Source organism: Neoarthrinium moseri, assembly GCF_022829205.1.
Source record: "Neoarthrinium moseri strain CBS 164.80 chromosome Unknown scaffold28_Wmoseri_CBS_16480, whole genome shotgun sequence".
In the NCBI taxonomy this organism is placed as follows: domain Eukaryota; kingdom Fungi; phylum Ascomycota; class Sordariomycetes; order Amphisphaeriales; family Apiosporaceae; genus Neoarthrinium; species Neoarthrinium moseri.
The window spans coordinates 316281-335924 of NW_026055142.1; the positions used below are offsets into that span (position 1 = coordinate 316281).

General features: G+C 54.2%; 7 protein-coding genes across 7 annotated transcripts; 4 read left to right on the forward strand and 3 right to left on the reverse strand.

The window, feature by feature from the left end:
• Window positions 1-1672: 1672 nt before the first annotated feature.
• Window positions 1673-2731, forward strand: JN550_007396 (uncharacterized protein; the record flags this gene model as incomplete). The annotated part of the gene is made up of 2 exons (XM_049319242.1): window positions 1673-2625; window positions 2683-2731. 2 exons carry the CDS (start codon window positions 1673-1675, stop codon window positions 2729-2731), a joined length of 1002 nt encoding a protein of 333 aa, XP_049170678.1.
• Window positions 2732-2919: 188 nt separating this feature from the next.
• On the reverse strand, window positions 2920-3989 carry JN550_007397 (uncharacterized protein; the record flags this gene model as incomplete). The annotated part of the gene is made up of 2 exons (XM_049319243.1): window positions 2920-3823; window positions 3937-3989. The coding sequence occupies 2 exons, from the start codon at window positions 3987-3989 to the stop codon at window positions 2920-2922; spliced, it is 957 nt and encodes a 318-aa protein (XP_049170679.1).
• Window positions 3990-4053: 64 nt separating this feature from the next.
• On the forward strand, window positions 4054-6408 carry JN550_007398 (uncharacterized protein; the record flags this gene model as incomplete). The annotated part of the gene is made up of 4 exons (XM_049319244.1): window positions 4054-4094; window positions 4241-4368; window positions 4534-4606; window positions 4668-6408. The coding sequence occupies 4 exons, from the start codon at window positions 4054-4056 to the stop codon at window positions 6406-6408; spliced, it is 1983 nt and encodes a 660-aa protein (XP_049170680.1).
• Window positions 6409-6979: 571 nt separating this feature from the next.
• On the forward strand, window positions 6980-7447 carry JN550_007399 (uncharacterized protein; the record flags this gene model as incomplete). Its single annotated transcript, XM_049319245.1, has 1 exon — window positions 6980-7447. One exon carries the CDS (start codon window positions 6980-6982, stop codon window positions 7445-7447), a length of 468 nt encoding a protein of 155 aa, XP_049170681.1.
• Window positions 7448-8007: 560 nt separating this feature from the next.
• On the reverse strand, window positions 8008-9192 carry JN550_007400 (uncharacterized protein; the record flags this gene model as incomplete). The annotated part of the gene is made up of 4 exons (XM_049319246.1): window positions 8008-8053; window positions 8111-8220; window positions 8381-8684; window positions 8762-9192. 4 exons carry the CDS (start codon window positions 9190-9192, stop codon window positions 8008-8010), a joined length of 891 nt encoding a protein of 296 aa, XP_049170682.1.
• Window positions 9193-10108: 916 nt separating this feature from the next.
• On the reverse strand, window positions 10109-11569 carry JN550_007401 (uncharacterized protein; the record flags this gene model as incomplete). Its single annotated transcript, XM_049319247.1, has 8 exons — window positions 10109-10144; window positions 10200-10383; window positions 10493-10781; window positions 10877-11079; window positions 11137-11288; window positions 11360-11370; window positions 11439-11465; window positions 11524-11569. 8 exons carry the CDS (start codon window positions 11567-11569, stop codon window positions 10109-10111), a joined length of 948 nt encoding a protein of 315 aa, XP_049170683.1.
• A 2863-nt stretch (window positions 11570-14432) lies between these two features.
• Window positions 14433-19311, forward strand: JN550_007402 (uncharacterized protein; the record flags this gene model as incomplete). Its single annotated transcript, XM_049319249.1, has 3 exons — window positions 14433-17475; window positions 17526-17643; window positions 17730-19311. The coding sequence occupies 3 exons, from the start codon at window positions 14433-14435 to the stop codon at window positions 19309-19311; spliced, it is 4743 nt and encodes a 1580-aa protein (XP_049170684.1).
• Window positions 19312-19644: the final 333 nt, after the last annotated feature.

The following is a 19644-nucleotide window of genomic DNA, read 5'->3' on the forward strand; positions in this document are numbered from 1 at the left end:
ACCGGTGCAATGGAAAGGATGTCGGGCAAACACGGCGCGTCTAGGTAGGAATTAGGGGCCGTCTTTTTCGTAGTATGCCGAACCAATGCACAGAGGGTGCACACCACCAGCGCTTTTGAGTTGGCTCGCCTGTCGGGGCAGCGGCTAGAGATCTCGATAGCTTGGTCTGTTGATACCTACCCCAGGCATGTGTTATTCGGCCATGCGCAGAACATGGGACGGTGGTGCCATCTACGTCAATATATGTCAAGCTGCAACTGGCGCAACAGCCCATCCTGCCCCAGCATCGGCCCTTCAAATGTTCGCTCGAGCAGCAAAACCCGGCAACGCTTCATGAGGGGGGGCGGCAACGGTACCTGGGCCTGGGGTTTCTGCTTGTTGATGGAGGGTCGTGTCAGGACGGCATTGGAGCCAGACGGCCGACTCGAGGCAAGCCCGTTCCTCGCCTCTCCTCTCGTCCTCGTCGAGGGAGGGGGCCTGCGACTACCAGTCGTTAGAGCATTGACTACAGACGTGTCGGCCAACTTCCCCGCATTCTCTGGAGGAATGGCAGTCTCCGTGGTGTCACGTCCCCCAAGGCCGATTCCCACAACGATGGCGTTGCCGCCCTGTGTTGCGTGCGTGTGTTGTGTGTGTATGTGTGTGGTGTGAACTACTTGCTTCCCGTCCATCCCCAAACTCTAATAAAAGTCAGGTGCTGCCCATCTCGGCGTGGTGACCGAATCCTCCCATGAACATCTTTTAAAAGGTTGTCGTGACTCCATCCCGGACATACTCGCGACTGCATATCAAATTCTACGATTATACTACACGTTTTTTTGCTTGACCGTCTGCTTCACCTCTAGCTTTTTGATTGGGTCACACTACGTCGTTTTATTACTACTCACCATTACCTCATTTCGCACCGCGCCCTTATACACGTGGTCGGGTGCTCGAGAAATTAAACGTCTTGTTCTACAACCTAGGCACGTTCGGCCGGCTCTGCGGGTGTTCACGGAGTCCAGCAAGAAGTTGGTGAGACAAGGCACGCGAGATACAGACTTGCATGCAAAAAGTCGAGGGCTGCCTCGTTCTTGCTTGCAGCTTTTCTGAAGAGGAAACCTTCCAGAAGCAGGTTTCGGATTGAGTCAGAAACTCTGTCAGTCACCCACTCTCAACTCACTTGTTTTTGAGTTTTGCAGAATCGCCCGCACGGTTGATCTTTTTTTGGTTCTCAACATATGTCCCTTGTATTGCTTTCGCATCCAAGGGTGGATGGAGGAGGAGGAGGAGGAGTGGAACCCCCTCCCTCTTCTCACCAACCGAAGTTCCGAAGGACCGGAGACTCCAATTGCATACTCCGTACTATTCCTGCCCATCCCGAATTCTCTCGGCTCCCCACTTCGGCCCTATATGAGATTCCGCGCAAGATGCTCGAAACTCTCCTGGGCCAATGGTACAACTGTTGGGGGTCCACTGGCGCAGACGAGTTATCATGGCCCGTCTCGCCTGTCGCAGGATATTAAAGCCTCAATGGGCGCCATGCACTTGCTAATCATGGTTGATCTTTCTAGTTCTCGGAGCCGTTGACGTCGCTCGCCCACTCCCCTCATAGCTCTGACCCAAGCCCGTAGCCGTGCTTCTTTCAACCGCCCCCTCTTGAGGTCAGATCCCTTGGCCGCCTGAGCCAATCATGAGTTCCAACACTCTGAAGCAAGCAGCTGAATCTGCACGTGCAAAGGCGTCCAATATGAGCAAGCAGGGCAGTGAGACCGTCGCCGCGGTCAAGACCGACTTCCTCCACACCCCTGTCATGCGAGCTGCCCTGCCCTTTATCAATGGTGGAATCTCTGGCATGATAGCGACCACCGTCATCCAGCCGGTTGACATGATCAAGGTTAGACTTCAGCTCGCCGGTGAGGGTGTAGCCACGGGGCCCAAGCCTAGCGCTTTCGGTGTAGCCTCAGACATTATACGCCAAGGCAAGGTGCTTGACTTATACACCGGCCTGTCGGCGGGTCTGCTACGCCAGTGCGTCTACACCACCGCTCGTCTGGGCTTTTTTGACACTTTCATGAAAAACCTGGCCCAGCGAGCAAAGGACAATGGCACCACGGTTGGCTTTGCTGAGCGGGCGGGCTCGGGTCTCGCCGCTGGTGGTATAGCAGCCTTCATCGGCAACCCGGCAGACTTGGCCCTCATCCGGATGCAGTCAGATGGGCTGAAGCCGCTGGCAGAACGGAAGAACTACAAGTCGGTCATCGATGCCCTGGCGTCCATCACCCGGTCCGAGGGCGTAACGGCCCTCTGGTCCGGCGCAACCCCAACCGTCGTCAGAGCCATGGCTCTCAACCTCGGACAGCTGGCGTTCTTCTCCGAGGCCAAGGCTCAGTTGAAGACCAGGACGGAATGGTCAGCTCGGAGCCAAACCCTTACCGCCAGTGCCATCGCCGGTTTCTTTGCCTCGTTCCTGTCCCTGCCGTTCGACTTTGTCAAGACGAGGCTGCAGAAGCAACAGCGAGGACCGGACGGAAAGCTGCCGTATAAGTCGATGGCAGACTGCTTCCGTAAGGTGGCAAGGGAGGAGGGGCTTCTGCGATTCTACCGCGGATTTGGCACATACTACGTGCGCATCGCACCCCATGCGTAAGTCACCATTCGCTCCATTGTTTTTGCCAGCAAGATGCTAACATGTATATCCAGGATGGTGACGCTGATTGTGGTGGACTACCTTGGCTTCCTGACCAGGTAGACGGTACCCAACGGATCTAATCTCATAGTGTTTCTTGCGAACGAACAGTCCTTTCCTAGTAGGCGTTGGGTGGCATTGTCACGGTTTCGAGGTCGATCAGGAATACCAGTCGTACATAGCTCTATAGCATCCAAAGGAGGGAGGCTTCAACTGCTTCCAACTTGCGCAGAATGCAATATATACATTTTTCAAGTCCCTCGTTGCTTCTTTGTACAGACGATCCAGTTCAGGTAGCCTGTAGGCCACAGGAACCGCTCCCTTCCGCTCTCGATCACCCAATCATCGGTATTGGTGCCACACGTGCGCAGCAGGACCTCGACCTCGTCCGGAGTCCTCGTGCGCAAGGACGAAATCAAGCCATCGAAGACAAGGACGAACGGAATGATCGGGCACAGGTACACGAAAAACAACCTTGTCGGGCTCCACCAATAGAAGAAGGGCGCAACCAACAATATGAAGACGCCATACAGGAAACACGTTATAAAGCTGCCGATGGAGCGATCCTGCAGCTCAAAGATGCCAAACCCATCGCTGCTCTCGACCGTGTTCTTCAAGATAGCCCGCGCCAAGGGATCGTCAAAGTGGTGGAAAGCCAGGTTGAAGAGGCGGAACACCTTCTTTCCCGCGCTCTTATATCTACCGACCAGGCCTGGAGGTGCGTTTGCTGCATCCACAGACGAAGGCTCATAGGTTATATGGGCGGACTGCTTTGCGATTACGGCCCAGGACTCGGGATGCGGGTGTAGGTCCGTCAGGACAAAGTCCACAGCTCCTTCTGGTACCCCGTTACTCTCAGCTGCCACAGCCGCGTACGAGGGCGTGTCTTTGGAGGCAGCATCGGTGTTCGAGGGCGCGGCACCCGGTCGAGGCTTGGAAAGCGACGCGTTGAGGGCTCGTTCTATGAACGGGGTCGGGCCGCCGGCGCCGGCGCAGAAGTCGATGAAGGCGAACTTGGATATCGACGAGCCGAGGATGCGCTGCAGTACGTTCGCCACGAGGGTTGCGGGACTGCAAGGCTGAAGGATTGGCAGGTAGAAGATCCAGGCGTGCATGAGGCCATCTTGGACGCGAGCACGCAGGTATGGCGGGAACCTGCACTCAAGCGTCAGTATGCTCGTCCCTGAGGCGTGTTCGAGACATTGACCCGGTGCGCCTGGCCATGGACAGGGTACGCAATGGGACAGAGGCCACAGATGCTTGCTTACCACGACTGGTCGTCAATCTCGAATAGGTGCAGACGGGGGATAAGAGGCGCCATCTCGGCAACTCAGCAGTAGGGCTGAAGGGAGGCTTAAGCTCTAACTCAGGGTACATGTACCAAGATGCCCGAGAAGCTCAATGGAGAGGGCGACAGCACGATTGAGTTCGTTGAGGCCATTAGCACCCGGGTAGGTAGGTAGGTAGGTAGGTAGGTAGGTACATGCAAATCCAGATATATGCGGCGGTGCCGTCATGACTTGGACCCCTCTGTCCCGTAGCCCAGGTCCAAGCTGGAACGGTATTTATCAGTGGAGCTGTTGAACTAGACCTCCTTGCCTCCGGCAGCTTGGAGCTCCAGGACAGGCCAGACAACCAGGGCCCGGCAGCCAGGACCGCAGGAGCTCTGGGCGTCTTGGCTGCTGAGACAGCCGACAGGGGTAGGTAGCTGCGTCGCTGTTTCATGCCCAGTTTGGGCATTGAGATCCCTGTCAATGGACCGTTCGGGCGGGACGCACAGGCCCTGCCCAGTGGTGACGTGAAAGAGCCATCAGGACTGTCCAGTGCCGTATGAGCTAGTTCCATGACCAGACGCTGCGACACAGCGGCCGAGGCACCGTGTGCTGCGAGATCACTTGGGTGCGCAGTCAATATCCAGCCCGAGGGCCGCTCGACCATGTGTCTCTTCTGCTATCGAAATCTTCGTTCCTCAACAGAGGACTCTAATCTCGTCGCCTAGTCCCGGAATACTAGCGACGAGCACACGCTTTCGTCCTAGGCGCATCCGCATCCCGCGGACGGATAGTTTGGTGCCGGCCAAGGCCACCGCTGGGGCTAACCACGGAGATTGGGACCAGGCCATTGGGACCAAACCTTCGGATCGGACTTTCACCTCCAGCAACATCCAACCTACACTCGTTATCTGTTCTTCCGCAGCTTGCGTGCCTGCCATGGCTCTGCTAGAAGGCCCGGCCTTGACCATCCTTGGCCTGCTCGGGGCTCTGCTCAGTTACCGGCTCCTGTTCTACACGCCCGTGCTGACCCGGGACGGCGTACCCCTGAAAAGGGCCCCGAACACCCTGCCGCTCGCCGGGAACGGCATCGTGTTCCTTCAGGCCCGGCAGAAGCTCTTCTCATGGTTCACGAAATGCGAGCGTTTATTTGGTTACGAGACTTTTCAGATCTCTGTGCCTACCCTGCCACCTGGTGTCGTGGTCAACGACCCTACGAACCTAGACTATGTCCTGAAGAACGAAGGCCTTTTCACCAAAGGCGACCTGTTCAAGAGGCTGTCATGGGACCTTTTTGGGGGCGGTATCATCAACTCTGATGGAGAGCTCTGGAAAGTTCAACGGAAAGCCGGGTTGGCGTTTCTGAACACATCAAATCTGCAGGTGTTGACGGACGTCGCCCTGCCCAAGTACCTCGGACAGAGTGTTGGCGTGCTGAAGCGCCATGGAGACGATGGCAATGCTGTCGACTTGCAGTTGGTGTTCCACGAGATCACAAGCCAGCTCATGGGGAAGATGGCATACAATATGGAGATGCACGCCGACGATGATTTCACCACGGCCTTCGATCATGCTTCTGGTATCACAACCCACCGATTTCAGAATCCACTCTGGTTCATCACCGAGGTATTCACGGGATCAAGATTTCGAAAGTCATTGGCAGTCGTGAGGTCCTTTGGGGAACGGATCGTGCAGAGTGCGGTGAAAGACCGCCAATCAGAAAAGCCGATGGGTACTGGCAAGCTGGACGAGGTTTCTGGCACAATGATACAGTCTCTGCTGAGCTCGATCAGCGATGAGAAGATTGTTGCTGATTCAGCCCTGAACTACCTGTCTGCCGGAAGAGATACGGTCGCCCAGGCACTGACTTGGGCGTTCATGTTGCTCATGGAGAACCGGTTTGCAACTGGCAAGGTCCGCAAAGAGATACATGATTTCCTTGAGAGTGTAGATGACCATGCAGGTGTGGATACAGGAGGAGCGGGGGTCAATTCGACCCTGTTTACACCTAACACCCTGCCATACACCATGGCCGTGTTTTACGAGTCATTGAGATTATATCCACCGATCCCATTCGAGATTCGGCAGACCGAGAAAGCAACTACTCTCCCTGATGGGACGTTTCTACCGGAGAGGTCCATCATCATATGGTGTACCTGGGCTATGAACAGATCAAAGACGACATGGGGTGACGATGCCGATATATTCCGCCCCGAGCGGTGGCTAGTCAATGGGAAGTTTGTGAATAGGAGCGCTTCAGAGTTTCCTGTCTTCAATGGTGGGCCCAGAATATGCCTGGGCAAGAAGATGGCAGAGATGATGGCAGCCCAGATCATTGCGGCCTTGCTGCTGCAGTTTGATTTCATGCCCGCCTACGGCACGAAGCGGGTCAGCAAAGACAGCCTGACGCTGCCTATGGACGGCGGTCTTCCATGCTATGTGAGGGCGAGAAACTATAGACCAGAATAGATACACGTAGGTGTGAAAATACTAGATATCGAGTTTCACGATGCGACTCTCCCCGAGGTCCATTCTCAATCATGCAGATCGTGATGAATGGGTGTTAGAGTGTCTTTCGCCAAGGCATAGTTAAGAGCGATATTGGTTACTGGGATCAAATGGGATATTAAATCCAAGAAGAATTAAGAATAAAGGGAAAAGAAATTCCGTCATGACCTACGATAGTAGGCCGGGCCCGAGTAGGCTTACCAACAAAACACTCGCATCAGACACCTCTGGAAAGTTTCGTGTCAATAGTATGTAGTGAGTATGCTTAAAGGGGAGCAGTCGGTAAGTGATTTACTCGCATTACTACTGAGAACTCCCAAAACAACAAAACAAGCCCATACAAAGGTGGCCATTCTCCTTGTTGCATTGTTCACTTGCAGACAATGGGATGAATGACATTGTTTGTTGGGACGAAGTATTAAAGCCAAAGCCTCTTACAGGTAGGTAAGCAGACGAATTAAATCAGTGTTACTTCCCGGTCTCTGCACGTGTCGGCTCCGATCAAGTAAATTCAGCCTTTGATCCTGTCACTATGGAGAGCCGCAGTGAAGTCAGCGAGAGTGCCCACAAGGAGGCGAGTTCAGTCCAAAAGACCACCGAAAGCCAGTCCGCGGGCCATACGCAAGAAGATGGACCAGGATTCAGCCCATCATGCCAGGTAAGTGGCAAGTGCCAAGAAGCAGAGGGCAAAGGCTCTGAGCAACGTGGTCCAAGAAGCGCAGGACGCCGTGGTAGTCCCGCCACGCAGGAACATTTCCGTACCCTTCAAGACCTAGAAGGCGGCATCGTGGCCGGAGAGCAGGATTGCGAGGCCAGCCGACCTTCAGGTGATGGGGATGCTGTGCCAGGCGACAAAGTCGGGATATGGGAGCATGAGACGGCCCAGGTACATCAGAAGGGTGCCAACTCTGAGCGAGATTGGATGGAGGAGACCGAGGAGTTGGAGGCGACGATCGGATCGCCCAGCAACACGAGGTACTATCGCACTGAGACGAAATAAAGGGGCAAAGCTCGAGAGGTAAGTATGCAGCTTATTATTGGCTACTACGTATTGCGAAAAGCCAGTGTAACCGGGTACCTGTGGACTAGCCTTGTGCGTAGCACAGTGACATAACGTGGACCTTAGTAGGTGCTTGAGTCATTCGAGACTGGTAATCGATTCCTCTGATGCTGGTTACTTGATCATGGCGTGTTGCATTGTTTCTAATCGTGAGTTCTACCAAACAGTGATATCACCAATGTTTAGATCCACCAACTCCATGGGCCTAGCCCGTGAGAAGTAGATACGTAGACATCACTACTAAACATGGTCGTGACTTGCCAAGCAAGAGAGTACCACACGTGCCAGAGATGATATTGCGAAATTATATTTATATTTATCCCCGATACTCCACGCTACCGTGCTCGTCCAAGCCACCTTGCATGGTCTTCGGCAGTGTTCAAGTCCGTTGGTATGGGTGACGAACCAAGTCGAAATCGCACGTAGAGTGGACTGGACACCACGAAAATACACCATTTAATCAGAAACTTTGCGCTAGATCTAGTCATAGAATCTCAGAATTAGTGTCTTCCTGAATTTGCTGATCCAGGGAAAACATAGAGGTCACTGGGAGATAGTAAGCGTTGTGTGCCTTTAGAGTCCACCTTGCGGAGAGGGACATACTCGTATAGGCTGGTCTGGTTGAAACGATCGCACCGCTTTGCTGACGAGCTATTCAGTCTCTCGTCCGCCCCGCAAGCGATAATGATCAAGTTGAAGGGCCCGGACGCTTGCTATAAGACACGGCAAAGTTTAGCAAGTGAAAGCTCATTGTGGACCAAAACGCCGCAGCAGACGAGGAGGGCATAAGATCCAGACTGCCTCTCTGTCCCCTTATGTGAGAGTAACAGAGCACCCTAAGTCTTGGGAATATCGAAAGGAGTGTTGGCTTACCCGCTGTGTCTTCTTGTCACACCAGTACCCGCCCCGCTCCGTCGACGCGCAGAACGACACGCAGCAGTCGGTGCCGTTGGGCTCCCATATGTAGCTCGTCGAGTTGAAGCCAAACATCTGGGCGCCGACCTCGTCATACTTGTCCGACGCCCGACCCGTGAAGTTGGGCTGCTCCCAGGACTGGAACGAGAAGTCGTACTTGGTGACATTGAAGTCCGCGGTTGGTGTGGCGGTCCCGGGCGTCGTGGACGTCTTGGTTGACGTCAACGGGGAGCCGGACGTGCGCGTCGGTGCCGGGGTGGTGCTATATTAACACCGAACGTTCAGAATATGCGCCGCAGGTTTATCCTCGTTATCTCCTCCTGGGTATATATAGCTTACCTAGCCGGCCCATTCGATTGCTGGGCGTCACGGTCACGCTGCGCCTTGGATGCCGCGATACCGCCGCCAACACCGCCCCCAATCGCGGCGGCGATGACGATCAAGGCGAGCAGCAGCACGATCCAGAATTTCCTCGCGGCGAACCCGCATATCTTGCGCCGCGGCTTCTCCGTCGGCACGCTGTCATCGTCGGCGGGTTGCTGCCCCCGCTGCACTGGGGAATCCGGAATCTGCAGGCCGGCTGGGGTCAGCGGGCTGACGATGTCCGCTCGGTCGACCGCCTCCTTGTCCGTCTGGTCGTAGGCCAGATACTTGGGAGCCGGTTCGCCGGGCTCGATCCGCGGGCGGATATAGGCGTGCGCTATAGGGTAGTTCTGCGGGACCACCTCTGGCAGGTCGCTAGGCTTGCTCTCGGTGTCCGGCGACTCCATACTCAGCAGTTATGCCCAGGATATTTGAATCAAAGTGTTTGCTCAACCAGTTGGGCGTCACTGCTCGAGTCTGGTGTTTGATCGTGGTGTCGCCGTCGACAGGCAGCACATCAACTGTTGCTTTGAAGCCAGAAGGCCATGCTGCATATTCATGGTCAGAGCTGGGCCAAAATTACTTCATATCGCCAGCCGCCCCAGAAGTACCTGGGATCCAGGACTCATTCTTGTATGCAGCCTTGCATCCCAGCTGGGCGTGATCTGAGGCATCGATGTCGAGTTCTTGAGCACCTACTGGACGATCGCCCCTTGTTATCCAGAGAGGTCGCATCAGAAGCTGAAGGCAACCTGGTTTGGGGGCCGCTTTGCTGCCGGCAATGTCCTGAATGACACCACAGCTCCGTATTTGAGCGTGTCCTGTCGCAAATAGTCCCTTCTGGCCCTTCACGACCCCCAGGACCCCTAGCCGTTGAGCAGATCTGCGGGGCATCATCGAGCCGTTATTACGCCACCAAAAGTTCAGCCGCACTCAAGGAAGCTTGGCTTTCAATGTATACCTTGCTGCTCTTAGCCAATCACTAGGCGTATACGAGGGAGTGACAGGGCAGCGGGTAATCTACCCGGTGAAGAACAAATAATGGGGAAGAATCAATTTCCACACTTCCTGCAATAGGCAAAGGTTATATGCGGTGTGAGGAGAGGTCAAGGATTTGGCGTTCAACGGTGGCCATGGATCGTATGGGATAGACTTCAGTATTAAGCCAAATCTGTGTACTGCACGAAGGAGATTCTGCCGAGACTGTATATATTGCAAGGATGCGCCAATCGAGTGCCCAGAACACGCCGTTCTCTAGATCCCAAAGAACTAATACACAAGCTGTCCTGATCGGGATATCTAATACGAAAGTCCCTTCTCTACTTAAGCTGTTCCAGCCCTCATGTTGCGGAAGAAGTCCTGCCTCAGTTATTAGTTGACGATGCACATCAAACCGATTGCCGACCAGACGTACCATAACACCAGTGTAGACGACGAGGAGAATGCCACCACCAGGTCCAAGTCTGAGCACCTTGGGCAAGAATCCCTTATAGAGGGCAGCGAAACCTTCCTCCTTCATGACAGTGCCACAGGCTCCCCATGCCCAGTTGTACTTGGGTACCGTGCCGGCGACCTTGGGGCTGTTCTGGATACGGGACCTGGACGGCATTAGTATGTGCTTGCATTGCAAACCCACAGGAAGGAGATCTATGTGAGGCTTCTATGGTACGACTGCACATGATGGGAACTGGGGCGGGCTTGACATACTTGACAACATCCATGGGAGTGTTCAGGATGGTACCGACTGTTCCACCAATGGCACCAGAGATCAGGTCGTTGGTGACCTTGCCTTTCTTGGTGGTCGCCTCGGGCAGCAATCCACGGACCTGGAAGATGACACCAAAGTAGCCAGCGTTCCAGAGAACGTGTCTCCACATGGTGCTCTCGAGACCATTGTACAAGGCGAAGATGCCCTCGTTCTTGATGGTCTTGCTCACGACATCGAGGGGACCGCTGTAGAGACTAGCAGAGGCCTTGTTCTGCAGTCTAATCTTGACTGCGTCGAGTTAGTCAAGTATTCGAGACCCACCTCGGTGGCCCCCCGAGTATAGCACATTCTCGGAGCAGAGCTGAGGGTCGGATCGAACTTACCAAGCTCGAATGGAACAACAACGAAGGACTCGGTGGCACCAGCTGAGGCACCAGTCAAGATGGACAAGCCCTGGGTCATGTTTTCGTAGCCGAAGGCCTTCCTGTAGACCTTGCCCCACTCGTCGTTGGCGGCGAACTTGGTGGCTCGCTTGGGCGCCTCCATCAGAATCGGGGCCGTGATGCCTCTGTAGAGTCTCGAAGCGCTGTGGTTGTGTGTGTGAGCACACGCTCGCTTCCCGCTGCGTCTTTTGACAACTCACCCCTCGTGCTTGATGATCTTCCTGAAGCAGTCCAACATGCCATTGTAGTGGTCGGCGCCGGTGGCCGCACCGGTCTGGAGTTGCCTGTTACGTGTGTGAGAGGTGTCGGAGTCGAGGCGCTGGATCTCGGGGAACATACACTCGAGTCTTGACTACATCAAGAGGGTACCTGGGACAGATGAGCACGGGTGTCGAACGCAGCGGGGGTCGCGTGTCCACCTACATAACCAGGATCTATGGAGCAGTCCAGAATTAGCCATTGCCGCGAGTGTACGTGACAAGCTGTGGGCGCGTCTATTCACTTGCCTCGGAAACACCAGCGACCGCGCCTGGGGGCAATCTGTCAGCATCGCGTGCGCACGAGGGCGGTGTCGGGGAGGGACTCACCAGCGGCGAACTGGTATATGAAGGGAAGGGGCTTCTCCTGCGACATCTTGGCTGGCTTCTGGGTCTGGGGAACCGCGTTAGAGTTGGCGCAGGCGGGTGAGGCGGTCAATTGACGGGGTGCGACTGCGTGTGAAGTCTTACCTTTGCCTGGGCTGCTCGGGAGACGTGGACGTGCGATAAAGTTCGATCCCAAATTCCACCGGCGGATGCGCCCCCAAAAATCCCAGCCTTGAGCCGCTGTTAACCCCCACTACTCCGCGGTATCGGATCATTAGCTCTGCTGTAGCTCCCCACGACCGGCGCGATCCCCTGCCCGCCAGACCCACTGGCCCGGATCACCTATCTCCCAAGGTGCTGTAGTTATGTATGTAGCTTGCACCACCTTTCCTGCCGGCACTGCCAGACGGCACGCGAGCAAGCAATTTTCGGCCAATCACGGGAATCATATTCCAGAGATAATCAGGGACAATGGAAAGGCCGGTAATACCCACAGTATGTCGCTTGCGACCTGCTGTCTTCCACGATATCTTGCACGTAGTTGTGCCACAGCACAGCGGGCTACTGTACACTAACAAAGAATACGGTCTATCCCGACATGGGCGATAGTCAATACACTACACTATTGGTAGGCCATCAGTGGCTGTCACGGAAATCAGTGGACTAAGCAAACAGTTATTATACACACAGTGATGTCTGCCATGGTGTACACGCGAGGTTCAACAGCTGATCGGCACCACATATACTGTTTTAGAGGGCCACGTCCTTTGTACTACGTATTAGCAAACGACTCGCAAAGCGTGAACTTGAGCACAACTGACGCAACACTATAGCATTGGTTGTGTCACGGAACAGGCTCACATTGCTAGACAGGTCATCACGAGGTGTATTATCACCATAATAGTTTCTATGGGTTATACCAAGTCACTGACTTCTCAGTAGTATAAGCTTGGCGACTCCCATTGTCACTTCAATGCGAAAAGGCAACGCGCGACTCAGAAGAAGAAATATCTCTGCATCTATATCTCCACTTCGATACTGCTATGTGTTACGGCCAGTCAGCCAGCATGGTGTTAATGGCTCGAGGTTACATCCGCAGTACACCAGATCAGTCTTTGCAGACGGGGAGAAGATTTGTTTTGTCCATTGCGACATCAATCCTCGATATTATCATAGCACTTCCTCATTAGCTGCTTGTTTTCCGAGCACCAAGTACCTTGTCTTTCCTCCCAATGTCGGATGTTGGACTGGCTTACGCCCATTACAAATGAGGGACATTACACAGGTCCACGGTGCAGGTGAGCATCAGTAGAGACATTCGCAATCCCCTGATCTTAAGCTCTTCGCGGCGGCCAATATGCTTAAGAAGGACTTTGGCTGCGTTAACAGCACGGAGTATCAGTGCTGGTCGCATATCATGTACCAGTTTCCTTCTCTGTCTCGGAAAGTGCCAAGGTCGGTAATGTGCGACTAACTTACCCAATGGCAGTTAAGTAGGCAGCGCGCCAACGAAGGGAAAACATGCAAGGCTATTTTCGAGGTAGAGCGCAAGAAGTCACGGTAGTATGAACCCTGAAATAGAGCGGGAAATGAAACCTTCAAACAAACCTGTAGCGTCGATGTGTTCTGAAATCTATGTTTTCTGACAGGAAATGTATTATTGTCGAATAAGTATAAAGAAGGCTGCCAGAACCAATCGTGAAGCTCGCTGGTCTCGATATTCGTTTGCCCCTTCAGAGGAAGGGTTCAACATGGCGAAGCAAACAAGATCCGGCATTCTTCTGTTGCATTGGAAGAGATGTCTTGGTATGTGTGCCCTGCTCCTTTGGCGACATAACCACACCCGGTGTCCACTCCTGATCGGCACTCGTAGCCCGTCAACCTTGCAAAGAGATGAACACGTTTATCGCAAGAAATAAGCTTGCGGCTACAGCTAGGGAACCAGAATAAGGGTGGCAAACATAATTGTGGTAATATGTTCATGTTGTTCGAGATACTATGCGACCATCAGCTTGGGAAAGTGGATGCCGTATACGGACAGACACAGACGCTGGTTCGGCGTCTGTTCCTATTCGCTCTCGGTGTCGCAGCTTTAAGAGATGGAATGGAGCTTCTCCCCACAACGGTTCGGCATGTCATGCAGAAGCGTGTGCAGAGACCAATATGCCAGACTTTAGCGGGCATCCGTACATTGCTAGGGCCTTCCTGCAGTCAGCTGTTTCTCGCACGCCAACGTGCTTGTGATCGAGGCCTGCTGTTGGTCGCAATGTCCGTCCGGGAGTTCGTGGACTGCCTACTGCCTCGTCGAGCTCGGTGCTGTAAGAACGGGCGAATCTGCCCCATGGCGTCGGGGCGCGATCCCATTGGCTGCCGGTAGACCCTAGCCAGCATCTTGATCAAACCAAGGGCCGGGCGCCGGAAGCCCACAGAAGCGATAGCTACAGGCATCGCGGTCTGCTATCAATTACGACACGAATCCATTGCCTCAATGCCCCTCTACCCCCCCTTTGACACAACCGCGCCGCTGAACCCATCCGGGCAATCTTGAACTCGATCTGAGCTTGTCACTGATCTTGTTCTGAAACCTGCAAGACAATATCTCGAGAAACGCCAGCAGAAACTTGACTGATACCCTTGCACCGAGCGCATCTGTCCGTCGCCACGCTTACACCCCTTTGACCCGCCAGAACTCCGTCCGCGTCTTAACCCCGATCGCGAGCGAAGCGCACAGAGAGAGCCAGGACAGGATATCGAGAACACCACTGGCGGATTATCCTCTGGGAACCCCCGCCCCCCTCAAAGTCGCAAAGCGCTTCGACTCTGCACCTTTAAACAAGCCGTAGCCCGATTCTCGAGGCTCCAGCGAGGTGCTACTTGAAGTGCTTTGGACGCCGCCCTCTCCTCCGCTACACATGAGTCACCTACTGTGGAAATACTATTGGGAAAATGATGTCGACAAGTTCTGTCGGCTCCTGGCCCCGGCCGGTTATTCCCACCCTTCAAAGAGCCCGGGAACCGGAGTAGGCAGTCCCGGCGCATTCGGCCACTCGCCTCGACTTTCTGTCAAGTCGCGCAAGGTCTCGGCCCAGGGCTCCGGCGCATACACCAAGGCCGAGATCAACAGCCGCGACCATGCCGGGCTGACAATTCTGCTGCGCGCTGCCTCCTCGACGTCGACCAACGCCATAGCCTTCATCGAGGCCCTTCTCGAGCACCCCGCGATCGACCTGTACGCCCAGGACCCCGAAAGTGGCTGGAATGCCCTTCACCGGGCGCTCTATAATGGTAACATCTCCGTGGCGCGCATGCTACTTGAGAAGGAAAGACGGGACTTGACAGAATCTCTGGGCGCGAACACGGCGACCAAAGTTGGGCAGCTCATCAAAACCAAAGATCACGAGGGCAACAGTCCTTTTGATTTATACAATGCGTCCATCGCCCTGCGGCAGCTGAGGATGGCAGAGGACAAGGCCGATGCCGATGATGGCTCGGATAGCGAGGACGGTACCGACGCCGATGAAAACGGAACCCATTCCACGAGGACGCATGGTCTCGGCGACGAGGTCTTCACTTTTGGAAGCAACAAGAACCTCTCACTCGGTCTTGGCGACGAAGATGATCGTCAGTACCCTGAACGTATCTACCTCAAGCGCCCTGACCATCTCACCCAATACTTCTATGACAAGTTCCTCGAACAGCATAAGAAGGCGCGGGACTTGGAAGAATCTTTCTTCTTAGATCCGTCCGAGATTCCCGCTCTGATCCAGAACCGCCCTCTTGTCATACAGGACGTTGTGATGGCCAAGCTGCACACTGCCATCGTCACAACAGATCCCATTTCCAATCTGTACATCTGCGGTGTTGGTCGCGGAGGACGTCTTGGCCTGGGCGATGAGAACACGCGGTTCAACTTGATGCCGGTCCTAGGTGGCTTGCTTGACAAGAAAGTCACGCAGGTTGCATTGGGCTTGAACCACTCCATGGTAGTCACCTCTACAGGGGAACTTTGGACATGGGGTTCAAACAGTCTTTCTCAACTTGGCTACGCCTTGCCCCCGCCAATGAAGCCCGATGAGGAGCCAATTAGCACTACACCTCGCCAAGTCTTTGGCACTCTAAAGAAGGAGGTTATTCTTGGCATCGCGGCCTCGGCTGTCCACTCGGTGGCACACACCGGATCGGCGCTGTATTGCTGGGGAAAGAATGTAGGCCAGCTTGCCTTGATGGACGCCGACTCCAGGTCCTTAGAAGTCCAGAGCGGCCCGCGCAGGGTGGCAGCCTCGTTATTGTCGACTCACTCGTCTATCGTCATGGTTTCGGCAATCGACAGGGCGACGATATGCTTGTTCGAGGATCATACAGTTTGTGTTTTCACGAACTATGGCTATAATATGATCAAGTTCCCGTTCTACGACGCCTTTACCAACTCGCCGCTGCAACGTTCCGGAGGGCTGTCGCTGTCTTCTCGATATGACCCTGGTCGCCGCGAGATTCACAGCATTACTTCCGGCGGAGAAACAATTGCAGCATTGACTGGAAGTGGTGATCTCTTCACCATGGTTCTCAACCACAAGGCTGAAGGTAATTTACCTGCAATGTCGACAACGAATCCAGCCAAAATCAAGGATGCGGTGACCACACCGCAGCTGGTCTGGAACTCTCGCAAGGACGGTGCCAAGTCCGTCACCGTTGGCGAGAATGGCACTGTTATGATTTCGACGCAGTCAGGTGCAGTCTGGCGTCGAGTCAGACGCACTAAGGCGAAGGACACCAAATCGTCCGAAACTACGGACGCCAAGCGGAAAGACTTCAAGTTTCAGCGTGTGCCGTATATCACTGGAGTGAAAGCCGTTCGAAGCTCAACCTTCGGCGCGTATGCTGCCATTCGCAAGGACTGCGACGTCACGCGCGAACAGATCGAGGTCGATGAACAGACGCTTTGGCATGATCTCGCACCCCTTTGCCCTCTACGTGGTTTCAAAGCCGCCAATTCGCGAGCTCGCACCAACAAAGACACTTGGAAATTCCAAAATCCCGACGTCCTTCGAGGCAACGTTGATAGCCTAGGTTACGAGATCCTGACCTGTACAGATCTGGAGGAAGATCTGGCGACGCATCTGAGAAATTGGGGCTTTAGAAATGAAAGCCTCGGTCTCGTAGTGCAGACAACTTCAGCTCCCCAGCTTCAAATACCGCTACACTCATGGGTACTAGCAGCGCGAAGCCCTGTTCTTCGCACCGGGCTGCAACGGTTCCGAGAAACTGGCATCAACTACGAGATACCTGAGATCCTCACAATCCGTGAAGGGGATGGCCTAACCATCGTCGAGTTCTCCGGTATTGATCTCATTACCCTGCTAAACTTTGTGGTTTATGCCTATGTCGACAGGGTGGTCCCTGCTTGGAACTTCACACGCCAGTCGCCTCCTCTCGCCTACCGGTACCGCCAGGTTCGAACAGAGCTGATGAAGGTCGCCACCAAGCTCAGCATGGCGAAGTTGGAGTATTCCGTAAGGAGTCAGAGCAGGCCGACACGCACAATGCATCAGGACTACAGGAAAGCCATTGAGGATCCTGCGTTCTTTGAAGATGGAGATGCCTTGCTAGAGCTAGACGGCGACGATATTCCAGCTCATAGCGCCTTGCTTTGCCAAAGGTGTCCCTGGTTTCAAGGTCTGTTCAACGGCCGGTCTGGTGGTATGTGGCTAGCCAGCCGCCGAGCTGGTCGGGAAGCTTCAGAGAAGACTCCCATTGACCTCAAGCACTTCGACCCAGAATCATTTCACTATGTCCTGCAATATCTTTATGCAGACGTTGGCGACGAGTTGTTCGATGACGTTGTTGCTGATAGTATCGACGAATTCTCCGAATTGGTAATGGAAGTAATGAGCATAGCCAACGAGTTAATGCTAGATCGCCTCTCCCAGATCTGCCAAAAGACCTTGGGGCGTTTCGGTAAGTAGTTCCACTCTGCCCACAATTGGATGCGTCGCTCATGGTATCAGTCACAACAAGGAATATCTCAACACTTCTCAACATGATCAGTCCATGTTCTGTGGCGGAATTCAAGGATAAGGGACTTGAATATATCTGTCTCCAGATGGAGTCAATGTTAGAGAACCAGTAAGTCTTCAAATTCTTCCCAATGCCTGTGCGCCATTATGCCCTGCGGCAACGTACTGGCAAGGATCCATACTGATTTTCACCAGCCTGCTTGATAACTTGGATGAAGATCTCATGCTCGAGCTGGACCAAGTTGTTCGAGACAACCAGTTGGCAAGATGTCCATTTGCAAAAAGCGGAAGGGCAGATATACTTCTACACGAGCGACACCCAGAGCTATCCGAGGACATTGATGAGGAAAGACAGATACGAGTCAAATCGATGGCTTACAAAGCGACTCACAAGGATGACGAGAAAAAACTATCGTCCTCGTTTAGGACGAGGTTCGGTAGTTTGGACGACCTCTCAGCTGTTTCACCAACACTTGACCGAAGTAGGCGAAGGTCGAAGGCAACTCGGAATGAGCCATTCAGCCCGGACCTTCGGCCCAAGGGCTCAAACGCCGATCTCATCTTTGATATGGACGAAGATGATTCATCGACGTTAGCAAGTCCCATGTCGCCTTCACCCCAGCCGCTCGGCTCGTCGTTGAGGAATGAGCTTGACAGACTCCCTACACTAGAAGAATCGTGCAGAGACGTCAAATACAAAGGTATTTCAAGCCCGCAAGCAATCGCAAGCTCTCCAGCAGGGGGATTGTCAAGTTCCAACCTGTCCAAGTCGCCCCTGGATTTCACAAGGCGTACGTCACAGAACGGAAAGCCATGGGCCTCTGCAGCTCTCCCAACGAATCGGTTGGACCTTCGGGATATCATGGCAGAGTCGAAGCCATCGCAATCTGCGCTCTCTGCGGGTCTCGCCGCCCAGAAGACACAAAACAAAGCCACACCGCAGAAAATGTCACAAAAGGAGCGGAAGAAGCACCTGCAACAACAAGCAGACGAGACGGCAAGACAAGAAGCGTACATGGCTCAACGAGCGCAATCTGCATGGACAGAAGTTGGAGATAAAAAGTCCTCGCCGTGGCAGAGCACGCCCGCCGCACCAAAGACCTCTATCAAAGAAACCTTGAATGCGGATTCCAAATCTTCGCTTGCTCCACCCGAGACCCGGCCTATGTTGGCTGGGGAAGGATCAAATGCCTCTCTTCCACGCCGAGCTGCGTCTCCTGACACCCGTTTCTCTGGTCAGCATCGGTCAGGGTCTGCTACACCGCGTGGCAATGGCAGCCAACCATCCAGGGTAGATTCTGGCAAGTCCGTACCGCAATCGTCACCGTCTCAGCCCAGCCGACCAGAGAATAAACCTCTCGTGCCGCATTCCAGGTCATACATACAGAGGGCGCCAAAACAAGCCGAGTCTGCGTTCGGGCTTGGTCTTGCTGACATTATCGGCCAACAACAACGTGAGCAGGAAAGCGTCAAGGAAGCTGCTGCGAAGAGGAGCCTCCAAGAGATACAGCAAGAGCAAGCCTTCCAAGAGTGGTGGGATCAGGAAAGCCGTCGAACACAGGAAGAAGAGGCGCGCAAGTCAGCTCGCGAGAAGAACAAAGACGTGAAGAAACAAGGCACAGCCCGTAGAGGGCGAGGCGGCAAGCCGAAGGGCGGATCAAACCGCGACCGCGACAACACGGCTGCACCACCACCGGAAGCTCCCAGAGGAGAAAGCGGTGCCAGCAGTTCTAGGGGCCGTGGGAGAAGCCATAGAGGAGGGAAAGTCAAGGCATAGACATAGGAGAGTCGCACAGCATCCTGAAAGACGCCTCTCGGGAGCCGCATATAGACGGAGTTTTGGTGGTACACTTGGTCATGATATCTATCCTGCTTTGATTTGACATCGACTGGGCCGTGCGAGAAGCTTATCACTGTATATACATTTGCATTTCAACGTACCACACACTTTGAGGCCGGCGAGTCGACTCCATATCCCGATAGTAAATACACGATTGGGTTGCGCGATGATACGGCACGTATCCTTCACACAGCAGTTTAACTCTGTTGCCTAATGTTCTCCACGTGAAGCATACAAGAGCGGGCTTCCTCTTTGGGCAAGGGCCTTGCC